The sequence below is a fragment of the Cucurbita pepo genome, chromosome LG07 (assembly GCF_002806865.2).
Source record: "Cucurbita pepo subsp. pepo cultivar mu-cu-16 chromosome LG07, ASM280686v2, whole genome shotgun sequence".
NCBI classification, from domain to species: domain Eukaryota; kingdom Viridiplantae; phylum Streptophyta; class Magnoliopsida; order Cucurbitales; family Cucurbitaceae; genus Cucurbita; species Cucurbita pepo.
In genome coordinates, this window is record NC_036644.1 from 3,578,908 (window position 1) to 3,606,164 (window position 27,257).

At 37.3% G+C, this 27,257-nt stretch overlaps 4 protein-coding genes across 9 annotated transcripts; 2 read left to right on the plus strand and 2 right to left on the minus strand.

Annotated features, from left to right (window-relative positions):
• Positions 1–3,962: 3,962 nt before the first annotated feature.
• On the minus strand, positions 3,963–6,986 carry LOC111798920 (branched-chain amino acid aminotransferase 1, mitochondrial-like). Its single transcript, XM_023682270.1, has 10 exons — positions 6,864–6,986; positions 6,022–6,098; positions 5,758–5,929; positions 5,383–5,559; positions 5,172–5,303; positions 4,987–5,085; positions 4,780–4,896; positions 4,563–4,658; positions 4,372–4,484; positions 3,963–4,240 (listed from the first exon to the last, which is right to left on the minus strand). The coding sequence occupies exons 1-10, from the start codon at positions 6,948–6,950 to the stop codon at positions 4,126–4,128; spliced, it is 1,185 nt and encodes a 394-aa protein (XP_023538038.1). The 5' UTR covers positions 6,951–6,986; the 3' UTR covers positions 3,963–4,125.
• A 1,627-nt stretch (positions 6,987–8,613) lies between these two features.
• LOC111798143 (homeobox protein knotted-1-like 2) lies at positions 8,614–13,887 on the minus strand. Of its 5 annotated transcripts, none has more exons than XR_002815660.1 (6): positions 13,577–13,852; positions 13,377–13,499; positions 13,158–13,293; positions 11,610–11,878; positions 11,221–11,500; positions 8,614–8,939 (listed from the first exon to the last, which is right to left on the minus strand). XR_002815660.1 is itself a non-coding variant. In XM_023681130.1 (5 exons), the coding sequence occupies exons 1-5, from the start codon at positions 13,754–13,756 to the stop codon at positions 11,282–11,284; spliced, it is 921 nt and encodes a 306-aa protein (XP_023536898.1). In that variant the 5' UTR covers positions 13,757–13,887; the 3' UTR covers positions 10,984–11,281. The 5 variants fall into 5 exon arrangements, 2 of the variants coding, with proteins under 2 accessions (XP_023536898.1, XP_023536897.1); XR_002815659.1 differs by having other exon boundaries at positions 8,614–8,899; positions 13,577–13,851; XR_002815661.1 differs by lacking the exon at positions 8,614–8,939 and adding an exon at positions 9,937–10,151.
• A 6,037-nt stretch (positions 13,888–19,924) lies between these two features.
• On the plus strand, positions 19,925–21,362 carry LOC111798847 (zinc finger CCCH domain-containing protein 20-like). The gene has a single exon (XM_023682196.1). It carries the CDS (start codon positions 20,226–20,228, stop codon positions 21,153–21,155), a length of 930 nt encoding a protein of 309 aa, XP_023537964.1. The 5' UTR covers positions 19,925–20,225; the 3' UTR covers positions 21,156–21,362.
• A 2,701-nt stretch (positions 21,363–24,063) lies between these two features.
• Positions 24,064–26,361, plus strand: LOC111798788 (transcription factor MYB36-like). 2 transcript variants are annotated; one of them, XM_023682116.1, is made up of 3 exons: positions 24,064–24,276; positions 24,570–24,699; positions 25,787–26,361. In XM_023682116.1, the coding sequence occupies exons 1-3, from the start codon at positions 24,141–24,143 to the stop codon at positions 26,145–26,147; spliced, it is 627 nt and encodes a 208-aa protein (XP_023537884.1). In that variant the 5' UTR covers positions 24,064–24,140; the 3' UTR covers positions 26,148–26,361. The 2 variants fall into 2 exon arrangements, with proteins under 2 accessions (XP_023537884.1, XP_023537883.1); XM_023682115.1 differs by lacking the exon at positions 24,064–24,276 and adding an exon at positions 24,317–24,489.
• Positions 26,362–27,257: the final 896 nt, after the last annotated feature.

Below are 27,257 nucleotides of genomic sequence, written 5' to 3' on the forward strand. Positions count from 1 at the left end.
ACTTAGAAAAAAATCATTACCCACTAACTCATATTGAAATTGTGTGGAAACTTGTTGNTTGCAACCCACCCAAAATTTATAACCATCAAACTTCATTCCTCTTCAATGTGACATGAATTGCAACCTCTTTTGATAATTTTGACAACATTTTCTTCACATCTTCATTGAAGTATATTATATGAATGATGTCTCTTGGTTCATATCAGTCATATTGCCAAGAACCCGATTAATCAGCTAAGATGCCTAGGCAGTAGAGGGAGGCCTATGCATACCCACTCCCAAGCAAGAGCATACACCTCCACCTTATAGAGACGTCATAAACTCTAACGTAATAGTGACAGGTACTTTGTCGGTTTTGGGGCATCTTGTTCTAACTTCGTTTGATTCATAATTTATGCATTCCTTTATATCTGCTACATTTACTAGTCAAACAAAATTTCAGTTGGTACTGTATCCGAGGTAGACTTGATCTCTAGAGATAGAGTGAAAGGTGGTCAAGTATTAGTATCACGACAAACTCTCGACATAACTCTAATAGTTGTTAATATGACTATTTTTGACGTAATACTAAGATAGATTGGTTGGGACCATGTAAAAGAAGTATTTTTTTCACCACCCTCAAGAACCAGTTTTAAGTTCAAGGACACCGTAAATACGAAAAAGGAAGAAAAGTTTAAGTCTACGGTGCCAATGGTGAATGGGTTTCTTGATGTATTTCCGGAGGATTTACCAAAAGTACACCCTTCCCGAGTGGTAGACTGTTGTATAGAGCTTTAACTAGGTACTAGCCCTATCTCTAAGGCCTCGTACCACATAACACCAACAGAACTGAAAGAACTTAAGGTACAATTGTGTGCTTACGTATTGGATTTTACCGGCGGTTCGGACTCTAAGTTGCATCTCATGAAGTTCGTCCACAACAATAGCTTCTAGATTACTATCAACATGTAGCAGCGACTCTGATAAAATAAAATAGATCGTTACAAATGTTTTTTTGGATTATATATTCATATCTTATTATAATTTAATCCACGAGTTACTTTATTTTATTCGGGTTGAATTAAAATTTTCTTTTGGTGTGGTTGTATTTGAATCATCTTTTGAAAAAGAGTGTGACCCAACTTTCCAACTCAAACTTATTGGATCATAAATGAGACAATTTGAGTAATTATTAGCAGCTTCAAAGTTGGTTTGACTTGGTTGCCTTTTTTTCCTTTTCTTTTCATCCTAATAAATTCTAAAAATGGACGTTACAAGGTTTATCTTTCTTCATTCAATTAGGTTCGGGAGAACTTAGGGTTACATTTTCTAAACTTCGATCAGGACCTTAAAAATACAAATGCTTCAAAATTAATTTCAACGAAATTTTAGAACAATAACTCGTGACAGGATTTCTGGTGGCAAACTAGCAAAGACTATTGCAATGATGACTTCTCGAACCTAACAATGTATTGTTTTGGGGTTTACGTGGTTCTATCGACGAGTCGAAGAACATGTCAGACCGAACTCGAGACTTGATCAAATTGACCCATCGACCTCGATAAAAACCGAATCAATCCATTCATATTGGTATAGAAAGAGAGAATGTTAAATAATTATGAGGAGAAAAGTAGTGAAGAAAAAAATAATTGAAAGAGGCCGAAGAGGCTCAAACAAACCCCTGAGGTAAAAGCTGAAAAAGGTTCATAAATAATAATAATCATAATTATTTGGAAAGTGAAAGGACCCAAACAAATTATATTATATTATATTATATATAAAGAAAGTCGAACGGCTCTCTTTCTCAAATATTTAGCGTTTGTAACCAATATTAGTGGGTTAGGTCGTTTACGTCCTAGTTTAAACACGCATGAGAGATGTGAATGGATTTGGGCTATGGTAGCTCAATATACCGAGGACTTTTCCAGTTCGGATTCAAATCGACCCACGAGAACTCGATTTCCCTCTAGTTTCGATTTCTTTTCCCTCTCCGTTTTTTTCATTTCGCTTCTGTTTGTCCTCTAAACTCCTCCGACAATGGCCAACACATCTTCTCCGATCACCACTTACTCCACGGAACCTTTCCTTGTTGAGCATGACCGTAGAAACTCTAATTGAACCCACGACACTACCAATCTTTTCCGTCGATGTGGCAGAATTTCGTGAAGGAGAACGATAGCATGATAGTAATTGATATCTTTATTCATTGGAACATTGGACCAAACTTCGATGTGGCAAAATTTCGCTTTTAGACTTAATCTATGCAATCGATGTAGTCACTATACATCGTTCCAAGTTACCTCAAGATTAATGTTCGTTTACTATTCTAATAAATTTCTACCTCAATGGTAGTTTTAAAAATTTATGAAATATCATATCATAAATAGTTTGACAACTTACGAAAGAATATGAATATTTTTTAAACTAAAAGTAAATTTTATGAGTAACTTTTATAATTTAGCCAATATTATATTTACGGATACAAAATGAAAATAANTCCTTTTCTTTTCATCCTAATAAATTCTAAAAATGGACGTTACAAGGTTTATCTTTCTTCATTCAATTAGGTTCGGGAGAACTTAGGGTTACATTTTCTAAACTTCGATCAGGACCTTAAAAATACAAATGCTTCAAAATTAATTTCAACGAAATTTTAGAACAATAACTCGTGACAGGATTTCTGGTGGCAAACTAGCAAAGACTATTGCAATGATGACTTCTCGAACCTAACAATGTATTGTTTTGGGGTTTACGTGGTTCTATCGACGAGTCGAAGAACATGTCAGACCGAACTCGAGACTTGATCAAATTGACCCATCGACCTCGATAAAAACCGAATCAATCCATTCATATTGGTATAGAAAGAGAGAATGTTAAATAATTATGAGGAGAAAAGTAGTGAAGAAAAAAATAATTGAAAGAGGCCGAAGAGGCTCAAACAAACCCCTGAGGTAAAAGCTGAAAAAGGTTCATAAATAATAATAATCATAATTATTTGGAAAGTGAAAGGACCCAAACAAATTATATTATATTATATTATATATAAAGAAAGTCGAACGGCTCTCTTTCTCAAATATTTAGCGTTTGTAACCAATATTAGTGGGTTAGGTCGTTTACGTCCTAGTTTAAACACGCATGAGAGATGTGAATGGATTTGGGCTATGGTAGCTCAATATACCGAGGACTTTTCCAGTTCGGATTCAAATCGACCCACGAGAACTCGATTTCCCTCTAGTTTCGATTTCTTTTCCCTCTCCGTTTTTTTCATTTCGCTTCTGTTTGTCCTCTAAACTCCTCCGACAATGGCCAACACATCTTCTCCGATCACCACTTACTCCACGGAACCTTTCCTTGTTGAGCATGACCGTAGAAACTCTAATTGAACCCACGACACTACCAATCTTTTCCGTCGATGTGGCAGAATTTCGTGAAGGAGAACGATAGCATGATAGTAATTGATATCTTTATTCATTGGAACATTGGACCAAACTTCGATGTGGCAAAATTTCGCTTTTAGACTTAATCTATGCAATCGATGTAGTCACTATACATCGTTCCAAGTTACCTCAAGATTAATGTTCGTTTACTATTCTAATAAATTTCTACCTCAATGGTAGTTTTAAAAATTTATGAAATATCATATCATAAATAGTTTGACAACTTACGAAAGAATATGAATATTTTTTAAACTAAAAGTAAATTTTATGAGTAACTTTTATAATTTAGCCAATATTATATTTACGGATACAAAATGAAAATAATGGGCTAAATTGGATCCAATTGTCAATTGCTCCCATGGTAAATAGGATTGACTACGGATTCGAGCCATAGCACACAGTTTCATAAAACGATACAATTTTTCCGATTTAAATAAAGCAGGTTTTACATGAAAAAGATTTGGCTCAGCATGTTCTATTCGAAACGGGTAGGAAAAGAACCCAACTCGGTATTATTAAAAAAATAGAGAAATTAGAACCCCGAGATAATACGATACGGATCAACCCCTCATTTATTATCATGAAAATTTGAGAGAGATTCATACCTTCGTCTCACATTGATTCATCAAAATTTGAGAGAGGTTCATACATTCCTCCTCTCACATGCGACACACAATTTATGATTCATATCAATAGGCGAAATGAAAAGTTAAGAGATCTCAACAGTCCAGCCATTCTTATCCTCGATGGTTCCAGTTTGAATCCCAACAAGAGTTGAGTATAGTTCCTGACATGTTGTCCCAGCACCTGTTTGGTACTCAATCCTGCAGAATTTACAATACAAATTCGTCAAAATTTGCCAATAATCTAGACAAGACTTGTACTACTGCCAATGTAATTCGGTTATCGAACGATTTGGAGGAATGGCAGGGTAATTAGCAGTTAGTTAGCTTACCTTTTATCCATACAAGTGATGCTGCCAACAGGGGCCACACCGACAGCAGTTCCCGTGCAGAAAACTTCACGAGCGTCGAACAGTTCATCCATGTCGATAGCCCGTTCCTCAACCTGAATACGATTGTTGTTGCCATTATGTATAAGGATAAGTATATGGCAGCTGGAAAATCAAACTGTTTTGATAATCACCTCGTAACCACGATTACGGGCTATATCGATGACGCTTTTCCGGGTTACTCCTGGAAGAATCGTTCCACTTGTAGCAGGAGTCGATATAACATTTCCCTATAGAAATGGAAAATCTTTGCATTACAATCATCATTTATCACACGAGTTTGTCTCTACTTTTTCTAATCAAAGCTCATAAAGCTATCGAACGCTTCGTGCCGATTAAGAATAAAGATACCTTGACAAGAAAAATGTTGCAAGAAGAAACTTCCTCCAGAGTTCTCTTATTCACTGAATCAAGATATAAGACATCAGAAAAGCCTCTACTTTTGGCTCTGGTGATAGCTTTTAAAGCCTACAGAGAAGACAACATCATAAAGTTATGCCATTTTCCACCAGAAAATTGAGTTAAAACTGAGCTCAGCAGCAAAGATTATTCACTTACTGGAGCATAATTTGAGATGGTTTTCACACCTCCAGTTCCACCGCGAGATGCACGAACGAACTCGGTCTCGACGTATAGGTTCAAGGCTCCTGAATCTTCCTGTTTTCGAAACCAGGAATGTGCAGATAGATAAATCATGCCCTTTTGATGTAAAGAGAAATTAGCTTCATTGAAAGAATTCCCACCTTGAAATAGTTGCGAACAGGGGAAGCATAAACAAGAAAAGTATATTCAGGCGCCGGAGCCAAGCCGAGAACGGGACCAGTCCCGACGAGCAAAGGCCTCAGGTATAATGATCCTTTCCCGGATGGAGGGACCTGCAAGTGAAATCAATCATGAGGATGAAAAACAAACCAAAGTCAACAGTTTGCATCACAGCTCAAAAGAGAGAACAACCCAACGCCGGTTAGCAATGGCAGTTTGCTTCACAGCATCAACAAATTGTTCGACGGAGGGCGACGGCATACACATTCGTTCGGCACCGGTCCTCATACGAAGAGCATTTTGGTGCGGACGAAAGAGAAGAAGGCCTCCATCTTCTTTCCTATATGCTTTCAGACCTTCAAACAATCCCTGTACAAATCATCAAAACCATGCCTTAAAACTCTGTCTGGCATTTCGTCAAACAGGTTGTATGCATAATCAATCATATACATGGAAAATGCCTAAACAATGAATCTCAGCTATCCAATCCTCAAAACTAAACAAAATTTACAGTTTCAGAACCAAACCAAATCAAAACAAGGATCAGAAACTGGAAGTTGAAGATACCTGGCCATAATTTAGAACCCCAGCAGCAGGGCTTAACTCAATGTTCCCATAACGACTCAGCTGACCTCGTTCGAAATTCTCATCTTCAGAGCATTTCATAACATACATGTAATCTGTTGGCAACAGCCCAAATCCAAGGCTATCCCAATCAATATCACGGCTCTCATCATCGCTGAAATCAAACCAAACCCAAATTGAGAGCCAATTTCTCAGTCTTTTAACAACTAATAAGACTCCGGCAAGAATAGGTGGAATTAGAACTACCTGAACGGCGATGACCGGCAAGGCTCCGGCATGGAAGATACAGCCCTAGACGCATCGCCATGGCAGCCGCCTCCAACCTGCAACAATCAAAAGATTCAAAACCACTTGGGTTTAATATAAATCAAAGATTTTCCCCAAATCAAAGCTCTAATTCCTCATAATTTAATCCAAATTTGTGGAGGATTATCCTCCGTTTTTTATTCCTAACATAACATCAGAGTCCCTTTCACTTAGTCATGACCAATAGAATCTTCAAATATAAAATAATCGAGAGTACAGTCAAAAGTGACTCAAGTATGGAATAAGTAGTGTACTTTGATCGAGTACTCCAAAAAAAAGCCAAACCTCAATTAAAATCAGACAAGAATTGTTGAGAATTATTGGAATAAAACAAATTCTGACACAAATTTGCCATGCAAAGAAGTTCAAACAATTAAAAGAAAGTGGTGTCCATTTAAATTGTTGTCTTATTGCAAAGAGTGACTAATGTAACCTATATTGACAACTCTTTTAACTTTTTCGATGATGACAAGTTTACTGAAACTAGAACCTCGTACACTCCAAATTGTCGGTCCTAGTTCAAATTATATTGAAAAATAAAAATTATATTATTTGAAAAAAAAAATCGTTCTATAACCTCACCCTGCCCTACAGACATTTCTTAAGATGATCAAAAATGCATTCTTTGTCTCAGACTTGTAAAAAAGATACAATCAAGATCTAGATCACGGACCCATATGGATGATTCGTTCACGAAAACTCTCGACACAAAAAGAAGAGAGAAGATCATGACGAGATCGATGATACGTACACATAAACATTTCAAGAAAGAATTGTCAAACCTTTGAGAAAGATGAAGAAAGGCAAGAACGAGGCCAAGAAGATGAGGAGAGTAACGAGCGGGGGAAGAGAGCTCTGTGGATCATCATGGTTGATCGATGAAAAGGGTTGCAATGGAGAGTATGCGTTGGGAGATGAGGAAAGAGAGTATTTAAAGGCATTATTCAAACCACACTTGCTTCTAAATCCCTAAAATCCAACATAATTTCTTCAAAATTATGTCAAATTTGAAATTTTTGGATTTTTGGATTTATGCTTTTATGTGGTCGGATACAGTGTATTTATATATATTCATTGATCTCCTGCAAAATCGACATGGTTATTTAGAAATATCGAACATCGATTTATGTACTCTGTCACGTCCCTCTGCATATCGAGCGACAATTTAGTTTCTCTATCACACATTGCTAGCTGGGCTCGTATATCTTTGCGCAACGTCACTGAGGTTTGTCCCAATTCCCTCCTTTTGACGCTTCTTGAGTCCATAAGGGTGTTCCCTCATGGTTTGCGTCAATGACTCATCGCTAGCAAACCATTAGCTTATCTCTCCACACCTCTTGTGGTGTACTCATTATTAGGTCTTTCTGATGTCACTAGCGCTGATACCAGCTATAGGGTCAAGATGTCGAACTTTACATCTCGTGATGGTCTTACAAACTCTTGATCGTACCATGAGTCTAGTTAAGGTACCATAATTCTTGACTTTGTTTCTTAATATTCATAATTGCAGATTCATGAAAGATTCATACACGTGATCATGAGTTGGGTTTCTGAGCCATCTATGCCTAAATCTTGATTCTATGTACCCATGTGATCCCTCACCCTTCCAAGGTGGATTTCTAGAGTGTGGATCATATTCGAGAGCCCAAGTCCATTTCCATATAATACATGTTCATAACTTTTTGAATTTGAGACACTTCCCTACTTGGACCAATCTAGGTCACATGGTCGGTACAAAATCGTATGACTACCAATCTAGATAGTATAATCATAATTGGCACCTTATCAATCAAGGTGAGGGTCGTGAGCTCATGGCATATCGAAAGATAAGGAGGTACAAAGTGGTTTTTGGCATAGGTAGGCTAGGTTCAGTTCTTTCCATGAAGTGATACATTACAAGTCCTTAAGAATCCCAACAGCGTACAGTCATACATCATAAATCAGTTCTATATTTATCTGGACTACTAGCAATCGAGTCAGGTTTACTATTAGGGGCTGATTGGGAGCCCCTAATTGTCCTCGTCAAACTGCATAAAAGTTGTATGTATGAGCTAATCATCATCAAGTTATAGTTCAACCTACTTTAAACGTATAACTGTGGACCCCTTCCAAACTGTGGACCCCTTACAGCTCATTACAAGTTCTAAAAGGAAACTAACTGTCAAACTCTTTAATAATCCCCTTACAACTCATTACAAGTACACTAAAAGGAAACTAATTGTCAAACTCTTTAATAATCCCAACATTGTATAATCATACATCATAAGTCAATTCTATAGTTATCAGGACTGTACAATCATACATTATAAGTCAATTCTATAGTTATTCACTAGTTTACAATTAGGGTCATTTGGCGAACTCTTAATCGCTCTCATATAACCGCATAAAAATCAAATACATAAATAGTAGAGACATAACACAGTAACCATAACATAAATACCTAGTCAATGTTTCAACTTTATTCGAAATGTGCATCATATTTGTTCATATTGTTAGCGTACTCTTAGATACATCAAATCAACTCATTCCATGCTCAAATCTTGATAATATGTTTCTATGACATGTTTTCAATTCAATTTCAAGTAAAAAGTACGATAACCTTTTACGTTCTTTTTCAAATATAAAATCAACTCAAATTTCTATCGTATCAAAATCTGATTGTTGACCATAACCGTTAGATAGTACGGTCGCTCACGTCGCTGCTGCCTTGATAACATCAGTACTGACACACGCCGGCGTCATCCCTTTTTACTTCTTTTTGGAGAATTTTTTTGTCTCTCACGGGCACCATTTTATGGCCTCTGTCTTGGGTGTTCCACTGCTCAAATCAAAATACTTTCTTAATCAAACTTGTAGATCTACATTTCAAGAACACAATGAAATAAATTTCATAAATTTTCATAAAGAAATGAGGAAGATATAGTGAATCAAAGTTGGGTAAAAACTCAAAAACCAGCCTCTTCAACGCTTCGGACCCGAAAATCAAAGTTGGGTAACAGTGTACAGCGGTCACAGGCGCTTTCTTTTTTCATATTACAGGCAAAAATGAAAAATGGATGTATTATGAAAATTATTACACAAAATTCTTGGTTAGTTTACATGTTTCAAAAGAAATCTGGGCTGGACCTTCCTTAGCAAGATCACTGTGGTGCGTAGGTCTGATCCACTATATACATGGGAACGCCCAGCCCACAATTCTTCTGTTGACGGACCAAATATTGTAATCATTGTCACTTGTTTTGTTAGGTTAGGATTAGGATGTAAGAGCATAACCTACCGCTAACACGTATTGTTCTCTTTGGATTGCTCCTCAAGATTTTTAAAATACGTGAGTTAGAGAGAAGTTTCCACACCCTTATAAAAAATGTTTCGTTCCCCTCTCCAACCGACGTGGAATCTTACAATCCACCCATTTACGGGGCCCAGCGTCCTTACTGGCACATCACCTCGTGTCCACCTTCCTTTGGGGTTCAACGTCTTTACTGGCACACTGTCTGGTGTCCACCCTCCTTTGGGGCTCAGCGTCCTAGCTAACACATCGTCTGGTGTCCATCCTCTTAGGGGCTCAACATCCTTGCTGGCACACCGCTTGGTGTGCACCCACCTTTGGGGCTCAGTGTCCTCACTAGCACACCGTCCAGTGTCCACCCTCCTTTGGGGCTCAAGGTTCTTACTAGCACACTGCCAATATCTGATTCTGACACCATTTGTAACCGTCCAAGCCCACCATTAATAGATATTATCTTCTTTAGGCTTTCCCTTTCGGGTTTCCCCTCAAAGATTTTTAAATCTGTTTGCTAGGGAAAGATTTTCACACCCTTATAAAGAATGTTTAGTTCCCCTCTCTTACTAACGTTGGATCTCACATAAGATGTTCTTGCTCTTATTTATAGTGAAGTTTGATTGCTCTCATACAAATTTGCTAAGGAGATCTTTTCACACCTTTGTAAAGAAAAATAACTCATAAATTTCAGGTCTAAGGGTTTAGGGATTCTATGGACTCACAAATTTTCCTATGGACTCACAAACTTGGAGTCAATCACTTATAAGGACACTCATCTGTGTTGTACCTGTGATTAGTTTTCTGCACAATGATAACAGAGAGCATATGGAAATGGAAGATAATACCAAATTCTCAAACATCGGAGAAAATCATATTCAAGAAACCACCGAACATGTTGAAATCCATCAATCCTTTTATATCTAAAAACAAGATAGATAGTGAAGTGATTCAACTCAACTATGAATGCATTCAACAAATATTAAAATCCATGAATCTTAGTTCTTTTAAGGTTCTCCACAATAGTATGATATTGTCCACTTTAAGCATAAGCTTTCATGGATTTACTTTGGATTTATCCAAAAGGTCTTCATGGATTTACTTTGGGTTTACCCAAAAGGTCTTATGTTAATGGAGATAATATTTCTTACTTATAAACAGATGATCTTTCTCTTCTCCCTTCCAACAATCCACCCCTCGAATAAAGTACACCATAGAGCCCTCGGAGGTCTATGGAGCCCTTAAACGAAATACACCCTTTGTTCGACTCTTGAGTCACTTCTGACTACACCTTCGAGGCTCACAACTTCTTTATTTGACATGTGAGGATTCCATTGACATGGCTCTGATACCATGTAAAGAATCACAACCCTCCACAGTGGTATGATACTGTCCCATTTGAGCATAAGCTCTCATGGCTTTGTTTTTCTTTTTTTTTTTACCCAAAAGGCCGCATGCCAATAGAGATAGTATTCCTTATAAACTATGATCTTACGCTTAATTAGCCAACTAGGTCTCCCTCCCAATAACCCTCACCCCTATATACTTTCAAATTTTGTATAAAAAACTAAAATAACCCTTTTCATAATATTCATAAACCAAAGGGGAACGAACAGATAAAGTGAATAAAACATTTAAAACTCAAAGAATAAGAAAAAACCAATGTGAAGCAGAAAATGAAATGGTAAGACTAAAGGGTGGATATTATCACTTGACATGCATTTAGGAATATTCACCAACAGAGAGGCAGAATATTATGAGTAAACACAATAAAATAAATACCCTATCATCAACTATTACCCCTTTCCTTTCTTTTTCCTGTTTTTATAATCACTAGGGACTAAAAAGAGTTAGCATACCATATAGGATAAGCAGCTAAAACCAAGCTCTGACTTCGAAGCAATGTGAGCTGAATTCCTGTCATGGACCCAAACGGTAATGGGCATCGCCCATGTAATGCCCATCGAAGTAAAAAGCAGCAGCAGCAGCAGCAGTGTTGGGATGGTAAAACCCCTCCATACCCATCAACTGTACATCCTCAGACGGCTTCCAATGCCTTTTCCTCTGGTTTATGAACCAATTATTTATCTGTTTCTGATCCAACCCAGTTGATTCCGCTAGCGCCAACTTCTCTGCCTCCTGCCGCCCCCCACACGCACAAATTAACAGTGTTTTTCAGGTTTTGGTTCTTTGAGGCATTTTCACAAACAGGTTGTGTGCAAGAACAAAAAGAAGCAGAGTGACTTACCGATGGGTATGGCCATTTGCTGTGCACTTCCCACCATCTCAGCAGCTCCTGCCTTGCGTCTTTTGGGAGCTTTCCCTTCTTCTTCTTCTTCGAAAGCTCTTGCTTTAGAGTGCTCAGATACCCACTGTACTTCTTTAGTAAGTGATTCTTTAGCTCTCGCTCGTCTGCTCGTGGGTCGATCTGTTCCGTTGCATCTCTTCCACCGTCCCCGCCCTTCTCCAGCTCCTCCTCCGATGATCCCATTCCGTCGCGATTTTCTGTCGCTGCATCTTTAAAATCATCGTCAAATTTAATGATTAAAATAGCTTTCTTTAAATATTTATAAAGAAATTACATCTGTAAAACAAAACAAAACATACTTAATGTGATGTGAAGCCACTAATTATTTTGTCTCATAACATTTAATCCCCAATTAAGACTATAATTAAGCATTAAATCCATCTTAATTAAACCAATTTTTTTATTTAGAAATATAGGGGAAAAAACAAAAAGAAGGTTGAAATCACTATGAAATTAGGGTTTTTAATTTTTAATCTTTTCTTCTGACAATGGCTGTTTCGCCCTTTCAATCATAAGGGTAAAAAAATAGTCCATTCCCATAGACAAAATTGGTAACAAAATTGGTAACGAATTAAGTTTACCGCTAGCAGATGTTGTATTTTTTAGGTTTTTATTCTCGAACTCTCCTCAATATTTTTATAAACGTGTTAGTTAGGATGAGATTTTCGCACCAATTTTGATCTGCAACAAGTGATGTAGGATCTCACAATCCACACACTTAGGGACCAGCGTCCGACTCGCACTTGTTACCTTTCCAACCGACTTAGGATTTCACAATCCACATCCTGAGGAGTCAGCGTCCCACTAACACTCGTTAGTTTTTCCAACCGACTTGGGATCTCACAATCCAAACCCTTAGGGGCCAGCGTCCTACTAGCACTTGTTACCCTTTCCAACCGACTTAGGATCTCACAATCCATACCCTTAAGGGCCAGTGTCCCACTGGCACTCGTTACCCTTTCCAATGAACTTAGGATCTCACCATCCACATCCTTAGGGGCCAGCGTCCCACTAGCACTTATATTACCTGGCACTCATTACCCTCTCTAACCAACTAAGGATCTCACAATCCACACCCTTAAGCCTAGCGTCCTTGCTAGCACTCGTTACCCTCTCCAACCAACTAAAGATCTCACAATCCACACTCTTAGGGCCCAACGTCCTTTCTAACACTTGTTACTCTCTCCAACCGGCTAAGGATCTCACAATCCACATCTTTAGGGTTCAGGGTTCTCACTAACACTCGTTACTCTCTCCAACCAACTAAAGATCTCACAATCCACACCCTTAGGGCCCTGCATCTTCGCTAACACTCCTTGTTCTCTCAAACCGACACACCCTTAGGGCCCAGCATCTTCCCTAACACTCCTTGTTCTCTTCAACCGACACGGGATCTCACAAAATCAAATGGGTTCCATGGTAAAATCCCAAAAAAACAAAAAAACAAAAAAAGAAAAAGAAAAATTGTGGATGGAGAAGAAGAAGTACCAGAAGCTAAGATTTGGAAGGAGCCATTACAGAGAGTATTGAGCTGAGATTCAACTCTCTCCATGAAATCAGCAGCTTCTTGAATAGGCTTTGTCAGCTCCTCTCTATACTTCACCAACATCCTATAGTAACCTTCCTGTTTCCAATTCAAAGATTCCAAATAATTAATCTTCAATATATCCTTCTTCATAAACTTCAAATAACAACTAATCCATTCACCATGAACTGATCAAGTTCTGGATCACTACAACCCCCACTCGCCGCCATTGAACACCGCCGCCGCTCCTCAAACTCCTCCCCTACCGACCCAAGCTCCGCCGCCACCTCCGCCGGAGCTCCCACCTGAAAAAAAAAAAAAAAAACCTCCCTTTAATTAGCTCATCTCATAATTTCAAAATTTTAAAGTGACCCAAGTCAACCTTTTTGCAATCCAAGAAAGCTTGGAGGAGATTAGAGAATTGAGAGTGGGAGATGATTTTGGCCTTCATGATATCAATATCCTTACTACTCCCACCGCTACTTATTTGAAAATCATGAACTTGTTGGTGTTGTTGTTGATGATGATGATAATGAAAATTAGGGTTGTACTGATCTTCCATTAAAACAACAAAAATAACTGAGTAACAGAAGAGAGAGAAAGGAAAATGAAATTATTACAAAACCCTAAAGTGGGGGAATAATTAAACAGTGAAGTAATGGGAAAAAGCTAGCAGTCAATTTCCAAAGAACAGAGCCAAAAAGATTGTTTTTTTTTTTTAATTTTTGAAATGGGTTTTTGATTTTAAAAGATGGGTTTTTATCAAAATTTAGTTTTGAAGGGAACTGAACTGAAACGAGCTGATTTCGGAAATTTCTAGGTTGTTTTTTTTGCCTACTATGGGGTAGCTAGAGAGAGACATGGACGACGGCGAGGCGACGGCGACGGCGACGTCTCCGGCGACTTAGGTGCTGGACAAGACGTTTTCTTTTTTTCCTTTGAATAATATATAAAAAGTGTGATGATGTTGAAAGATTGGACACCTCTTAATGTATGTGTATGGATGGATGGATGTATGTAGATGCATGCATGCATGCCTCCTCTCTATAATTGCTAACCAAAATGGATTTTTTTTTAAGATTATTACATTAAAATTCACTAATATTGGAGAGAAATTTCATGACGTGAAATACGAAAATCAGTGAGAGAACGACAAAAGCATAGATAGCTTTCTGGGTCCCTACTAATGTCGGGGTATGGTGTGAAGCACTCTACTTGAAGTGTACGGTTGCTAGTCCAAAACTCAAAAGAATCGATAGGGTCAGCACCTATTGGTACAAAAATACTTTATACGGTATACTGCAAAACTAATTATTAGATTCTTTCCCTGGTAAATCAATCAATCTTTGAGTAAAATTTATGATAACGATTGGCCAACCAAGATTATGTTCGTAAAACATGCCCTAAAAGATTTGGATAACGTTTTGGTAATATGGTTCTTTATGCAAATTGAATGGATATGGTTTGGGTTTTATATGGACTTTATCTCATCATCTTTCTATCTTTTATTCTTCTCATCCCTTGGTATTGCTAAGAAGAAAAGGTACAAATTTGAAGGGTAAACAGTGAAAAGAAAAGGGCAAATTGATGGAAGGGGGAGGAAAAGGCTGAATTTCTTAAATGAGGGCTGCACCTAATGTTGAAAGGGACCGAAGAAACACAAAACACGGACTCCTAAGGACACGACGGTTAAGAAATACTTAGAATATTTGATAGTTACTATCTATTTCAACCATACGTAACTTTTCTTTTAGTGATTTAGTCATTTAAATTTCACTGTTGAGATGTCACAACCTAACAATGGTTGTGCCCATAAGTAAGTCATCGAGGACGATGAGTAGTTTTAGTGGGAGAGAATGTCACAACCTAACTACGAAGAGAGTAGGTTGTGACCTTCACGTTGCGACAAGAGAAGCGGCGACCTTCAATTGGCGCCCATCTGACCGCACGAGGGCTTAGACGAGTGCCATGATGCGAACGAGGAGAACTGTGCATCATTTAACACACCACACGAAGTGGGCATTGAAGACAAGTTGAGACATAAGCAAGATAGAGACATCGAATAGACAAGAGGGACAAAGATAGACTTGTTGAAGGCCCGAATAGGTATTTAACTTGGAATAATTCTATAACCTTCTAATAATTTTCTGAGGGAACATGAATGTGAGGACAAAGTTCTCTAGACCTAGCCTTTGACTAGTGTATACTCACGTTGTCTGTATATCATAAAAGGAAGGGAGTGCACATAATATCATGGTGTACATAATACAGTATAATCACATCATAGTGCACGCATTCCTACTAATCATGCGTTTGTTCTTCAATTACGAACAAGAATAAGCACATCGAAGACCATTCATTATTCACTCTCTATTGTTTTGTCTAATCAAATAACTTTGGAATCCTTTCCCCTTTATTCACACCTTTTATTTTTCTTTTTTCTTTTTCAAATATCAAGCTCATATTTATTTTATAAATAAATAATATAAATAATTTCAAATGATGTGACAACAAGAATAATATATTTAATTGCAATCCAGTAATCCTTTCCCGGGAGGTGTAGTATATTTTAAGGGTTGGGTTATTCACTCATTAAAGTGGTACGTGAGATGAGTTCAGAATGATAGAGACAGTCCGTTCATATTGAATGTGAACATTGTATTTTAACCCAAATTATACCAACCGATCCGTGGGTACAGGGACGACTTTCCCGTCTCCCTCCTCACGAAATTTCTCACTTATTTTTATAGAGATCAAGGTGGAGAATACCCATAAAAAATGTTCAGGGATTAGGTTCCCGACAGATAATTTTTTCCAATTTATTATTATTTTAAAAAAATAGTTTTCATTTTTTCAATATAATTTTTATTAGAAAAAATGGTAAAACATAAATAAAAATTACAATTAGAGTCTCAAAATTAACTATTTATTTATTTAACACCGTCAAAAACATATATTAAAAATATATTTATATTAAACGGGGCAGAATGGGGAATTGGACAGAAACAGAGAATATAATCTCGTCTCCAGTCCTATTTATCTAATGGATAAACAATGTTTCCGCTCCTTTTCCACGAGGTTGAGTCTCACACATAAATTGAACCTTCTAACGATGAAAATTTATACCAAATAATAACTACGATAATGATCGTGTAACAAAATTAGGTTAAATAATTGGAGTATAGACGAGGCAGCTTTATATAGATGGAGCAAGCATGAGGTTGGTGTTGGTGTCATGTCAAATAAAAACACCAAATTAGTTTCAAAATATAAATAACTGTTTATTAATTATTATAATATTAACAATATTATGTAACACCTGCGTCACTTAATTCCTCCTCCCATTTTCCATTTATTAATTAATATTTAACTTTATTTCAAAAATATTGTCGTTTATAATATTACATATTATGTTTTATAATTACACTTTAACTTTTTTAAATAAAAAAAAAAACATTTATTTATTATGTTTAAAAATTTCCGTATTTGATGTTTGCATCAGAAATATTAACAAAATTTCGTATTAAATATGATATTTATCTATTTATAATCAAATAAATTACGGAAATATAAAAGAAGTAATAAATAAAAAAATATTTATCTAAATATTTAATTTATACTAAAATATTAAATATGATATATATAGTAAATTAGAGACGAGCAGAGATGTGATGTCTGATGTGATTGTGATGTGATGTCTGATGTGATGTGAGCTCCTCTGGCCCCATCCATACTTCTACTTAAATTCAGTTTTGTTGAAATGGGGCTATAAAATTTTGGACGTGAACTCTTGGTTGGGCCGTTGGGCTGCTCAACTGACGCCCTTCATCCTAACCCAATCCAACCCAACTTAACCCAAAATTGTTTCACAAACTAAGCCAGAAGATATTGTCCACGATCCGTTACGTATCATAGAATGCGTCTTATAGGTATAGGTTTTCATACCCTTATAAGAAATGTTTCGTTCCTCTCTCCTATCGATGTGAGATCTCACAATCCACCCTCTTGGAAGTTCAGTGTTCTCGCTAGCACACGCCTGATATCTAGCTCTAATACCATTTATAACCACTTAAGCCTACCGCTAGCATATATCGTTCATTTTGCCTTATTACGTATCGTCGTCAGCATCACAGTTTTAAACTCGTTTGATATGGAGAGGTTTCCACACTCCTATAAAAAATGTTTCGTTTCCCTCTCCAATCGATGTGAGATCTCACATCAATCATACAATATACTTCAATGAAAATGTGAAGAAAATATTGTTGAAATTATCAAAAGATATTTCAATTCATGCCACATTGAAGAAAATGAAATTTCATGTTATAAACAATTTAGAGTAATCTAAAGTTATTTATTTCATTAATATATTTTAAGACTTTTTATTTACTTTAGGTTTAGGTTACAATTACATAATGGTTAATTATGACCGTTAAGTATGAATGTTACAACTCTTGGAATACGTTTTATTCTGAGGCTATATAAAGCCATGTATGTTGTATTTGTAAGGAGACTTGAAAATATGGTAAAAAAAAGCCTTTGTGCTTTTCTTTAGCCAATGACCAAGTTTCTTTGCAATTCTATGTAATTTAAGTTGCAAGTAGAATCATTCAAGCTCGACATGATCAATCTTGTTTGTGGAGTGATTCGAATCTCAATCAAGTGTTATTGCCTTGAGATATTTGATCAACAAGAATCATTTAAGCTAGACATAATAGATCTTATTTGTGGAGTGATTCGAATCACAAACAATATTCTTGTTTTGAAATATTCGTTCAACAAGGTAATCCGATTCTTAGATTAATCTAAATAATAGCGGTATAGTCCACCAACTCCAAGTTTGGTGGTAACATTATCTATCTTATGTTCCTTTTTGAAGCATTATGAATGCAAAGGATAAAAATGGAATGTCATGTCAAAATATCCAACCATTATTATTGCATCTTTTTCATCTTACTCATTATTGTTGCATCCAAAAATAAACACAAAAGCATTTAATTTAACAATTTTAATTCTAAAATTGTATCAACTTATCTCATCCAAATCAACAACCCGAACGCTATAGCTTAAAATCATAAAATTCTACCTATAATATTAAGCTAACCATTTCGTTAAATTGACCTCTACGATAATTGTTCTTAATTAAGCATCTAAACGCGTTAAACACATAGAATAAAGCCTAATTTTGAAAGTAATGTCGAACTTATCCACTAAATAAAAGAGAACATTAATGAGTGGAATACTTTTTTCAATAAAATTAATTTGTATATTTAAAATTTAGAAGTTTTATCATTAAAAATTTAAAATAATAATAATTTCGACTCAACTTTAAAATAATTTTACAATATAATTTACCTAAAAATATTTCTAAATTTTAAAAAATTTCTCACATTTTTTAAAAAAATTTAAAATACTCTTACCGTTAGAACTATATTTAAAAATCACCCATAACACTTTGACTTTTATTAAAAAAAAATTAAAAAAATTATTACCGTCAATATATAGATAAAAAAAAACTATCTAACAATATCTCTTAAATTATTTCTAAATTTTTTAATGTTATTTTGAAAATTTGAGTATTAATAAGCGTGATATTAAATGTGGTTTTTGAAATTTAAAAAAAAGGTTTGAATTTATTAAAGAAATTAAAAAGAAAAAAGTATTTTTAAGACATTTCCAAAAAATTAAATGTATTTTTAAAATTGTTTTAAAAGTTTAATAATATTTTTAAAAAGATAATGGTATTATTTATTTAATTTAAAGATATTAAAAAAAATTAAATTTAAAGATATTATTATTTTAATTGTACTAGGCCAATCCGCCATAAAAAACCAGCCACGTGGAACCTTGTTATGGATAACCCTCTAGGCATTGCCACGCAAGTCTGTCGTCACGGATAAAATCGACCTCCAAAATTTAAAACATTTTATTTTTAATATTTAAATAAATAAAACAAAACGGTATGGTCAATGGTCATGATCATGAGAATCTCGAGGAATAACAAAGCTGGAGAAAGATCAGGTCTGCCACGTGGATACTACTTGATTTGAGAAAGCCAAGAATCATGTGGAGCACCAACCCATCACCGCCAAGTAACAGCCACCACGTGGACAAATATTCGAGCTCACCTCATCATCTTCGCCCACGTGGATAATAGAAGAAATCTCCTTATTTTTTTATTTTTGCCTTTTAGGGAAATCCTAAAATTAAAAAATTATTGTCCACCTAAGCCTCCAAGTGTCCCTCAAGCATGTGAGTTTGATGATATTTGTCCACGTCCTTCACATACTTGTCCCATAAAATCCACTCTCATTATATAACTTCCTAATATTTTTGTCCACCTACACACCCAACATAATTTAAATCACCATTCATAATTAGATATTTATTTATTATTATTATTATTTTAATATTGATAATTGAACTCCACCCACAGACACTAACAATTATTTCAAAAGTCAATGATTTAATCTCTATCACACTGTAAATTTAAAATAAAATTTTAAACCAATTAATTAATTTAATATTAACTAATATATTTAGAGAGAAAAGTTCATACATTTTAAAAATAAAATTTATTATCTAAATATTTAATTTTAAATAATTTTTATAATTAAATAAAAGAACGAAGATTTATTAGACATGAAATTAAGAAGATAATTATAAATATTTAAAGGGAGACCAAAAAGTCAAACCCATAATTTAATAATTAAAGAAAAAGTACAAATAATGCAATCTTAAATTTGAAGCCAAGAGAGGGAAAAAGGAAAAATAAAAATAAAAATAAAAATAAAAAGAAGCAGGTGTAGGGGATGACAATGGACATGGGAGCAGAGTAGCACACCCCGGGATTTGCTAGATATTTAACGGGACAAAACAGAGCGACTTGGTTGAGTAACCGACGACGGTTGAAATAGCCACCACCGTCTCTTCCGCGCTCCGCCGGAACAAAAGAAAAATCTGGCAGTTTCCAATCCAATTTCCGTCTTTAAAATCCCTCCCCACGGCGTTTCTCTCACACAATTCAATTCACCATGATCACTGAATCAATGCTTCTCAATCCATCGGCCCATTTTTCATCCTGGGACTCCCTTGACGATCCCACCGCCGCCGCTACCGCCGCCGCAATCTCCTCCTATCTCACTGGCGGTCACGTGTCGCCGCTTGATTCGCCCACGAGAGCGGTCATGGAGTTCGATTCGTCATTCTGGGAGGAACAGGATATGCCGGCGGCGGTGGACGCGTTCACCTGCGACGATTTTCGTATGTACGAGTTCAAAGTCCGTTCGTGTACACGTGGGAGGTCGCACGATTGGACTAAATGTCCGAACGCTCACGCCGGCGAGAAGGCTCGCCGCCGTGATCCGAGGAAGTTCAACTATTCTGGTACTGAATGCCCTGCTTTACGCCATGGGTGTTGTAACAAAGGGGACGCCTGTGAGTTCGCTCATGGTACATTCGAAATTTGGCTCCACCCAGACCGGTACCGGACTCAGCCGTGCCGTGACGGAATCGCCTGCCGGCGGCGAGTCTGTTTCTTCGCCCATACGTTGGAGCAACTCCGGATTCCGGCGAAACAGAGCCTCATGTCTCCACGGGCGGCTAAGGAAATCGCCGCTGCTGTAACATCGCCGACGTCGATCCTAATCTCGCCGGATTCGCCTCCAATGTCTCCGATCAGCCCTGTAACCACCGGCGGCGAATCGTTCAGCAGATTAGTCCCACTGATGCACAATCTCCAGCTTGACAAATCAAAGAAAAACCCAGCCGTCTCCGGCTTCGATTCAAGCCCCCGGCGGAACTCCGGCGGGTTCGATCTGTGGGACAGAACTTTCGAAGAAGAACCGGCAATGGAGAGAGTGGAATCTGGAAGAAACCTCCGTGCCCAAATGTACGCCAAATTAATGAGAGAGAATTCGGTGGACAGAATCCGGCCACTGATATCGGCCGGATCTCAAAGCTAATTTCAGAATGAAGAAGAAGCCGCCGCCGCCGCCGCCGCCATGGATTCCAATTCTTACATTATCCGAATCGTTTTGTTGTTTCTTTTATGCTAATTTCTGTAAATGGGTTTGATGTTAATACTTGAAGTAAGTGAGTGATTCCATAATTTTCCCCATTTGTAAAGAAACTCAAAGGGAATCAATAAATTTGTTTTAATTCACAATTCACATAACCGACTCGGTGAGCTCGTTATTGTACCCTTAGGTCTGATTGTGGGTTAGCTTATGCTCGCACCGTTAAAAAAAGAACGTCAATAATATCGTTCGACATTTGAGGATTTGATACCATATTAGACAAACACGACTCTCCACAATAGTACGATATTGTCCACTTTATAAACCCATCTGGGCTTCCCCCAAAAGGCCTCACCCTTGTATTTTTTTATTATAAACCTAGGATCATTTCATAAATTAGCCGGTGTGGGACTTTCATCATCCAACAATCATGACATAATTTCTTTACGAGATGTATGTATATGTTTATGGTATTTCATTCACGGTACATCGTGATGTTTTTGTAAGGCATAAACATGGTCATATCAATATAGCAGACACAATCAAACATAAAAGGAAATACGTTCATCGTATAGTTCATATAAATATCATAACATAAATAATAATGCGTGAATAGGGCCACAAGATACATGTTATTTGTGCATTAAACAATTTCATTCAAGCTACCTCGTTGATGTTCTAACAGTACGTTAGCTTACAATTTCAGGCTTAACTTAGTCCTCCTAAGCTCATCTTAACTTACCGTTCTAGGTTCAGGTCAACCAAAATTCAATTTCACCTAAGATATTCCATTCATTCAGAAAATCGAGTTTAAAGTCTAGTTATTGGAGCCGATATAACTTAAGTACCCTAAACAGTGTTAAAATATTATAATTTTCCAATACAATAGCTATACTAACCTTTTTCTACCTTAATTACATCAGTAGTGACGTCAAAACAGTCTAAAATGGTTAAAACAAGCTAAAATCGAGTCGAGGAAGTCGACTTAATGATATCATTGGGTTTAACCATTTCTTTTACATTATTTTCAGATGTGACTAAAACTCGAAAGACTTATTCTTTGTGTATCCTATGTATTTCTCATTGTAGTGTTTAGAACACGGTAATTTTATTATAGTAAAATCTACATTTACATAAAATTAGAAGTGGTCTCGAGTTTAGAGCGAACAAATATATTTATTATTTTTTTCAAAACCGTAAAGAAAAAAAAAAAAAAAACTCTTACGTCGTTGCTAGTTAGAAATTATGTTTATTTTCTCATCATCTCTAGGATCGATTTTATCTTATAGACCTAATTTTAAAAAATCAAATAGTTAATAAACGCCATCTAAAATATATAAATTTTGTGTTTGAGTTCAGCACGTGGAATATAGCTAACATGCACCTATTATTTTTTGGATGATAGTATATGTCTCAATCAATTGTACTATGTTCAAGTTGACCTAAAACACATCAAATTGAGTTCGAATATAATTGGTGGACTTTTGACATAAAAAAATTCAAATCACGGGTATCATTCGATGCTAATTTCAAAACATTTTATAAGGAGAAAGGCTTACTAATTATGGTCTCTAGCCTCGTCGGTTTACGACCCTCTAGCCCTCTTTTCGAACTTTAACCAAATAGGTTAGAAAACAAGCAAAGATTCTTTAAGAGTCTCCCATTATGGGATGAGCTAAAGCATAGCATGTGAGATGTTGTGAGAAGAATAGAGTATGGTTTTGATATCATTTCCTTATAAAGTAAGTAGTGCACATTTGAGGAAAAAAGCACTGAACTTGAGCCATTTTGTGAGGGAATATCATTATAGAGTGGACCCATATGCTATTTCACATTCATATGCTTCATTGTTACTTGTGAGAAAACTTGGAACTTTCCTCATCTTCGGACAAAAACTAGTGTCGAAATAGGTCCAAGCCCCGATATTCGTCACTTCCGACGTGGGATCTCACAATCCACCTTCCTTCAGGACCTAGAGTTCTCGCTAGCACTTGTTCTCTTCTACAATCGATGTGAAACTCCCAATTCACCTCCCTTCGAGGCCCAACGTCCTTGCTGGCACACCGCCTCGTATCCACCCTCTTCAGGGCTTAGCGTCCTCGTTGACACATTGCCTAGTGTTTGGCTCTTATACAATTTGTAATAATCCAAGCCCACCGCTAGCAGATATTGTCCGCTTTTGACTTTCCCTCAAGGTTTTAAAAACGCGTCTGCTAGGGAGCGATTTTCACACCCTTATAAAGAAAGCTTCATTCTCCCCTTCGGGACCCAGCTCCTTGTTGGCACATCGCCTAATGGTTACCCCCTTCGGGGCTCAAATTCTTCGCTGACACGTCATACAGTGTCTGGCTCTGATACCATTTGTAACGGCCCAAGCCCATCGCTAGCAGATATTGTTCTCTTTAGACTTTTTTTCAAGTTTTCCCTCCAGATTTTTTAAATGCGTCTGCTAAGTGAGAAGTTTTCACACCCTTTTAAAGAATGCTTCATTCTCCTCCCCAACCGATATGAGATCTCACAATCCACTTTCCCTTCAGGGCCTAGCGTCCTCGTTGGTACTCGTTCTCTTCTATAATCGATGTGAGACCCCCTAATCCTCCCCCCCTCCTTCAAGACCCAGCATCCTTGCTAATACACCGCCTAATGTCTACCCCGTTCGGGCCTCAGATTCCTCGTTGACACATCACTCGGTGTATTTGTAATGACTCAAGCCCACCATTAGCAGGTATTATCTTCTTAAGGCTTTCCCTTTCGAACTTTCCTTCAAGATTTTTAAAACGCGTCTGCTTGAGAGAAGTTTCTACACCCTTATAATAATGCATCGTTCTCTTTCGATAATGAATTATCTTGAGCTAGCTTTAGAAGCATTAGCAGCAAACCCCTCTCCCATTCAACCTTGGGGGGTGAGATAGGGTGAAGCAGCAAGCAGCCATGGGAAGAGCTCCATGTTGTGACAAAGCCAATGTAAAGAAAGGTCCATGGTCTCCTGATGAGGATGCCACTCTCAAACTCTATGTGGAAACTCATGGCACCGCAGGCACCTGGATTGCTCTGCCCACAAAAGCTGGTGAGCTCTCTTTCTTGTTTCCATCTTGNCTCCCATTCAACCTTGGGGGGTGAGATAGGGTGAAGAAGCAAGCAGCCATGGGAAGAGCTCCATGTTGTGACAAAGCCAATGTAAAGAAAGGTCCATGGTCTCCTGATGAGGATGCCACTCTCAAACTCTATGTGGAAACTCATGGCACCGCAGGCACCTGGATTGCTCTGCCCACAAAAGCTGGTGAGCTCTCTTTCTTGTTTCCATCTTGAATTACCACCATTTTTGTTTGATATCTCTCTGTTATGTATTAAAAACTGCAGGGCTAAAGAGATGTGGCAAGAGCTGCAGGTTACGGTGGCTAAACTATCTTAGACCCAACATCAAGCATGGAGACTTTACAGAGGAGGAAGACAATCTCATCTTTAATCTCTATAATCAATATGGAAGCAGGCAAGTTTGGTAGTTTTTTCAGCCCTGGATCTATATAGATATGTTTGTTTTTCTCTTTAGAATCTGAAATTTTCTATGTTCTTCTGAAACAAGGATTCGGATTTAAGGTTTTTTTACGTGAGATCTCATCTCGCGGTTGGGGAGGAGAATGAAACATTGTTTATAAGGGTGTGGAAACCTCTCTTTAACTTTTAAAACTTTGAAGGAAAGCCCGGGCGATGAGCTAGTGAAGAGTCTGAGCCTCGAAGGGAGTAGACATTAGGCGGTGTGTTAGAGTTGAGTTCTGAAAGGGTGTGGATTGTGAGATCCACATCGGTTGGAGAGGACAACAAAACATTTTTTTTTATAAAGGTGTGAAAATCTCTATGTAGCAGACATGTTTTAAAACTTTGAGGGTAAGCATGAAAGGGAAAGTCCAAAGAGGATAATATCGGCTAGTAGTGGGATTGGGGTGTTACAATGGTATCAGAGCTAGGAGGTGTGCTAGTGAGGAGGCTGAACCCTGAAGGGGGTGGATAGTAGGTGGTGTGCCAGCAACAAGCTGGGTCCCAAAGGGGTGGATTATGAGATCCACATTAGTTGGTGAGGAGAACGAAGCATTCTTTATAAGGGTGTGGAAACTGCTCTCTATTCCTAGTAGATGCGTTTTAAAAATCTTGAGAGAAAACTCAAAGGAAAAGTCCAAAAAGGACAATATTTGCTAGCGGTGAGCTTGAGTGTTACAAATAGTATCAGAGCTGGACATCGGGCGATGTGCCAGCGACGAGACTGAGCCTAAAAGGAGGGTACACACTAGGCGGTGTGCCAGCAAGGAGCTAGGCCCCGAAGAAGTGTGGATTGTGAGATCCACATTGGTTGGGGAGGAGAACGAAGCATTCTTGACAAGGGTGTAGAAACCTCTCCTTAACAAACGCGTCAGTGCTGGATTGTGAGATTCACATCGGTTAGAGAGGAGAACGAAGCATTCATAAGGGTGTGTAAATCTCTCCATAACAAATGCGTTCCTTCTGTTTAACAGACGCGTTTTAAAAACTTTGATCGTATTGATTAGTTAAAGTTTTGAGACGAATGTTGTGTTGTGGGTCAGATGGTCTAGCATAGCCTCTCAGCTCCCTGGTAGAACAGACAATGATGTGAAGAACCATTGGAATACTAAACTGAAGAAGAAGAAGAAGCTGTTAGTTGCAGCAGGCAAAGCCAAGCTCCAAACCATGAGCAGCACTGAGACCTCACTGCCACAAACAATCTCAAACTCTGCTGGTTTTGACTCTGTTGCTCAGTTGCAGACTCCTAATGTCTCCCCTTCAAGCTTCTCCGACATGGTTCCCGGCGGCAGTGGTTATGGTAGAGATGAATGGGGCCTAATGGAAGACTGGGGCTGTGACTTCTCACCCGACATGGTCTGCAGCATGTTTTTTAAGGAGAAAAATGGTAAATTATGTCTCTAACAAACACATATCTCTGTTCGGTTCTTATAATCGGAAGGTTCATATGCAGCCTTCGAACAACCTCTTCCTTAATCGAGACTCGACTCTTCTGGAGCCCTCGAACAAAGTACATCATTTTGGCTACACCTTTTAGGTTCACAACTTCTTTGTTCGACTTTTGAGGACTCTATTGACATGATTAAGTTAAGGGCATGACTCTGATACCATGTTAGAAACCACCACCGTCCGTAATAGTATGATATTGTCTACTTTGAGTATAAGCTCTCATGACTTTTGGTTTTTACAAAAGGTCTCGTACCAATTGAGATGTATTCCTTACTTATAAATCCATGATCGTCACGGGCTAGCTAATGTGAGACTTTCTCCCAACAATCTTCGATAGACTAGAGGAGAGACAAATAACAGAGATTAAGGTCAATATTCTAACAAAAATGAAAAAAGCAAACCGAACGAAATTCTCTATCAATGTAAAATGAGATAAAGACGAGAGATATCTATTATTTGCTTAACACGCAGTTTCTTACCACTCATTGCATTCGAAATAATGATAAAAGGAAACAAATCAAATTTGATATCATATTCTGATCGAATATTCGTCAATTTTTCATTTTAATATCTCAGACATTCGATTTTTTTACTAGTTGATTAACCTGTCAACGTTCTTCTTATGAACGGAATCCTATCGATGGATACTTTTACATCAAAAAAATTTGAACAACTTTCGTGGAGAGCTTTGGTATTTTTCCTTCTCTGTTGAATCTCAAGAAATGTTTCGATCTCAAAGGGAAAAGAACGAAAGGATGTCAACACCAACATATATCTTATCGGTGATGCAAAGAAGAATCTGAATAGAGCCGGACGGACTACCGTCAATTGAAAGCTTAAAAAAGAAGTTAACGATCATTTCCTCCCATGCAATATGGCAATGCTCGCGACTCGTCTACAAATGAGCACTATACTCAATTTACTTAATCTCACATTAATATACAGTATTGACTTTCGACCATAAAAACATTCAAATAATCGAACGACATCTCTCTCCATAATGGTACGATATAATCCACTTTGAGTGTAAGCTCTCGTGCCACTAAAATATTTTTACAGTAAATA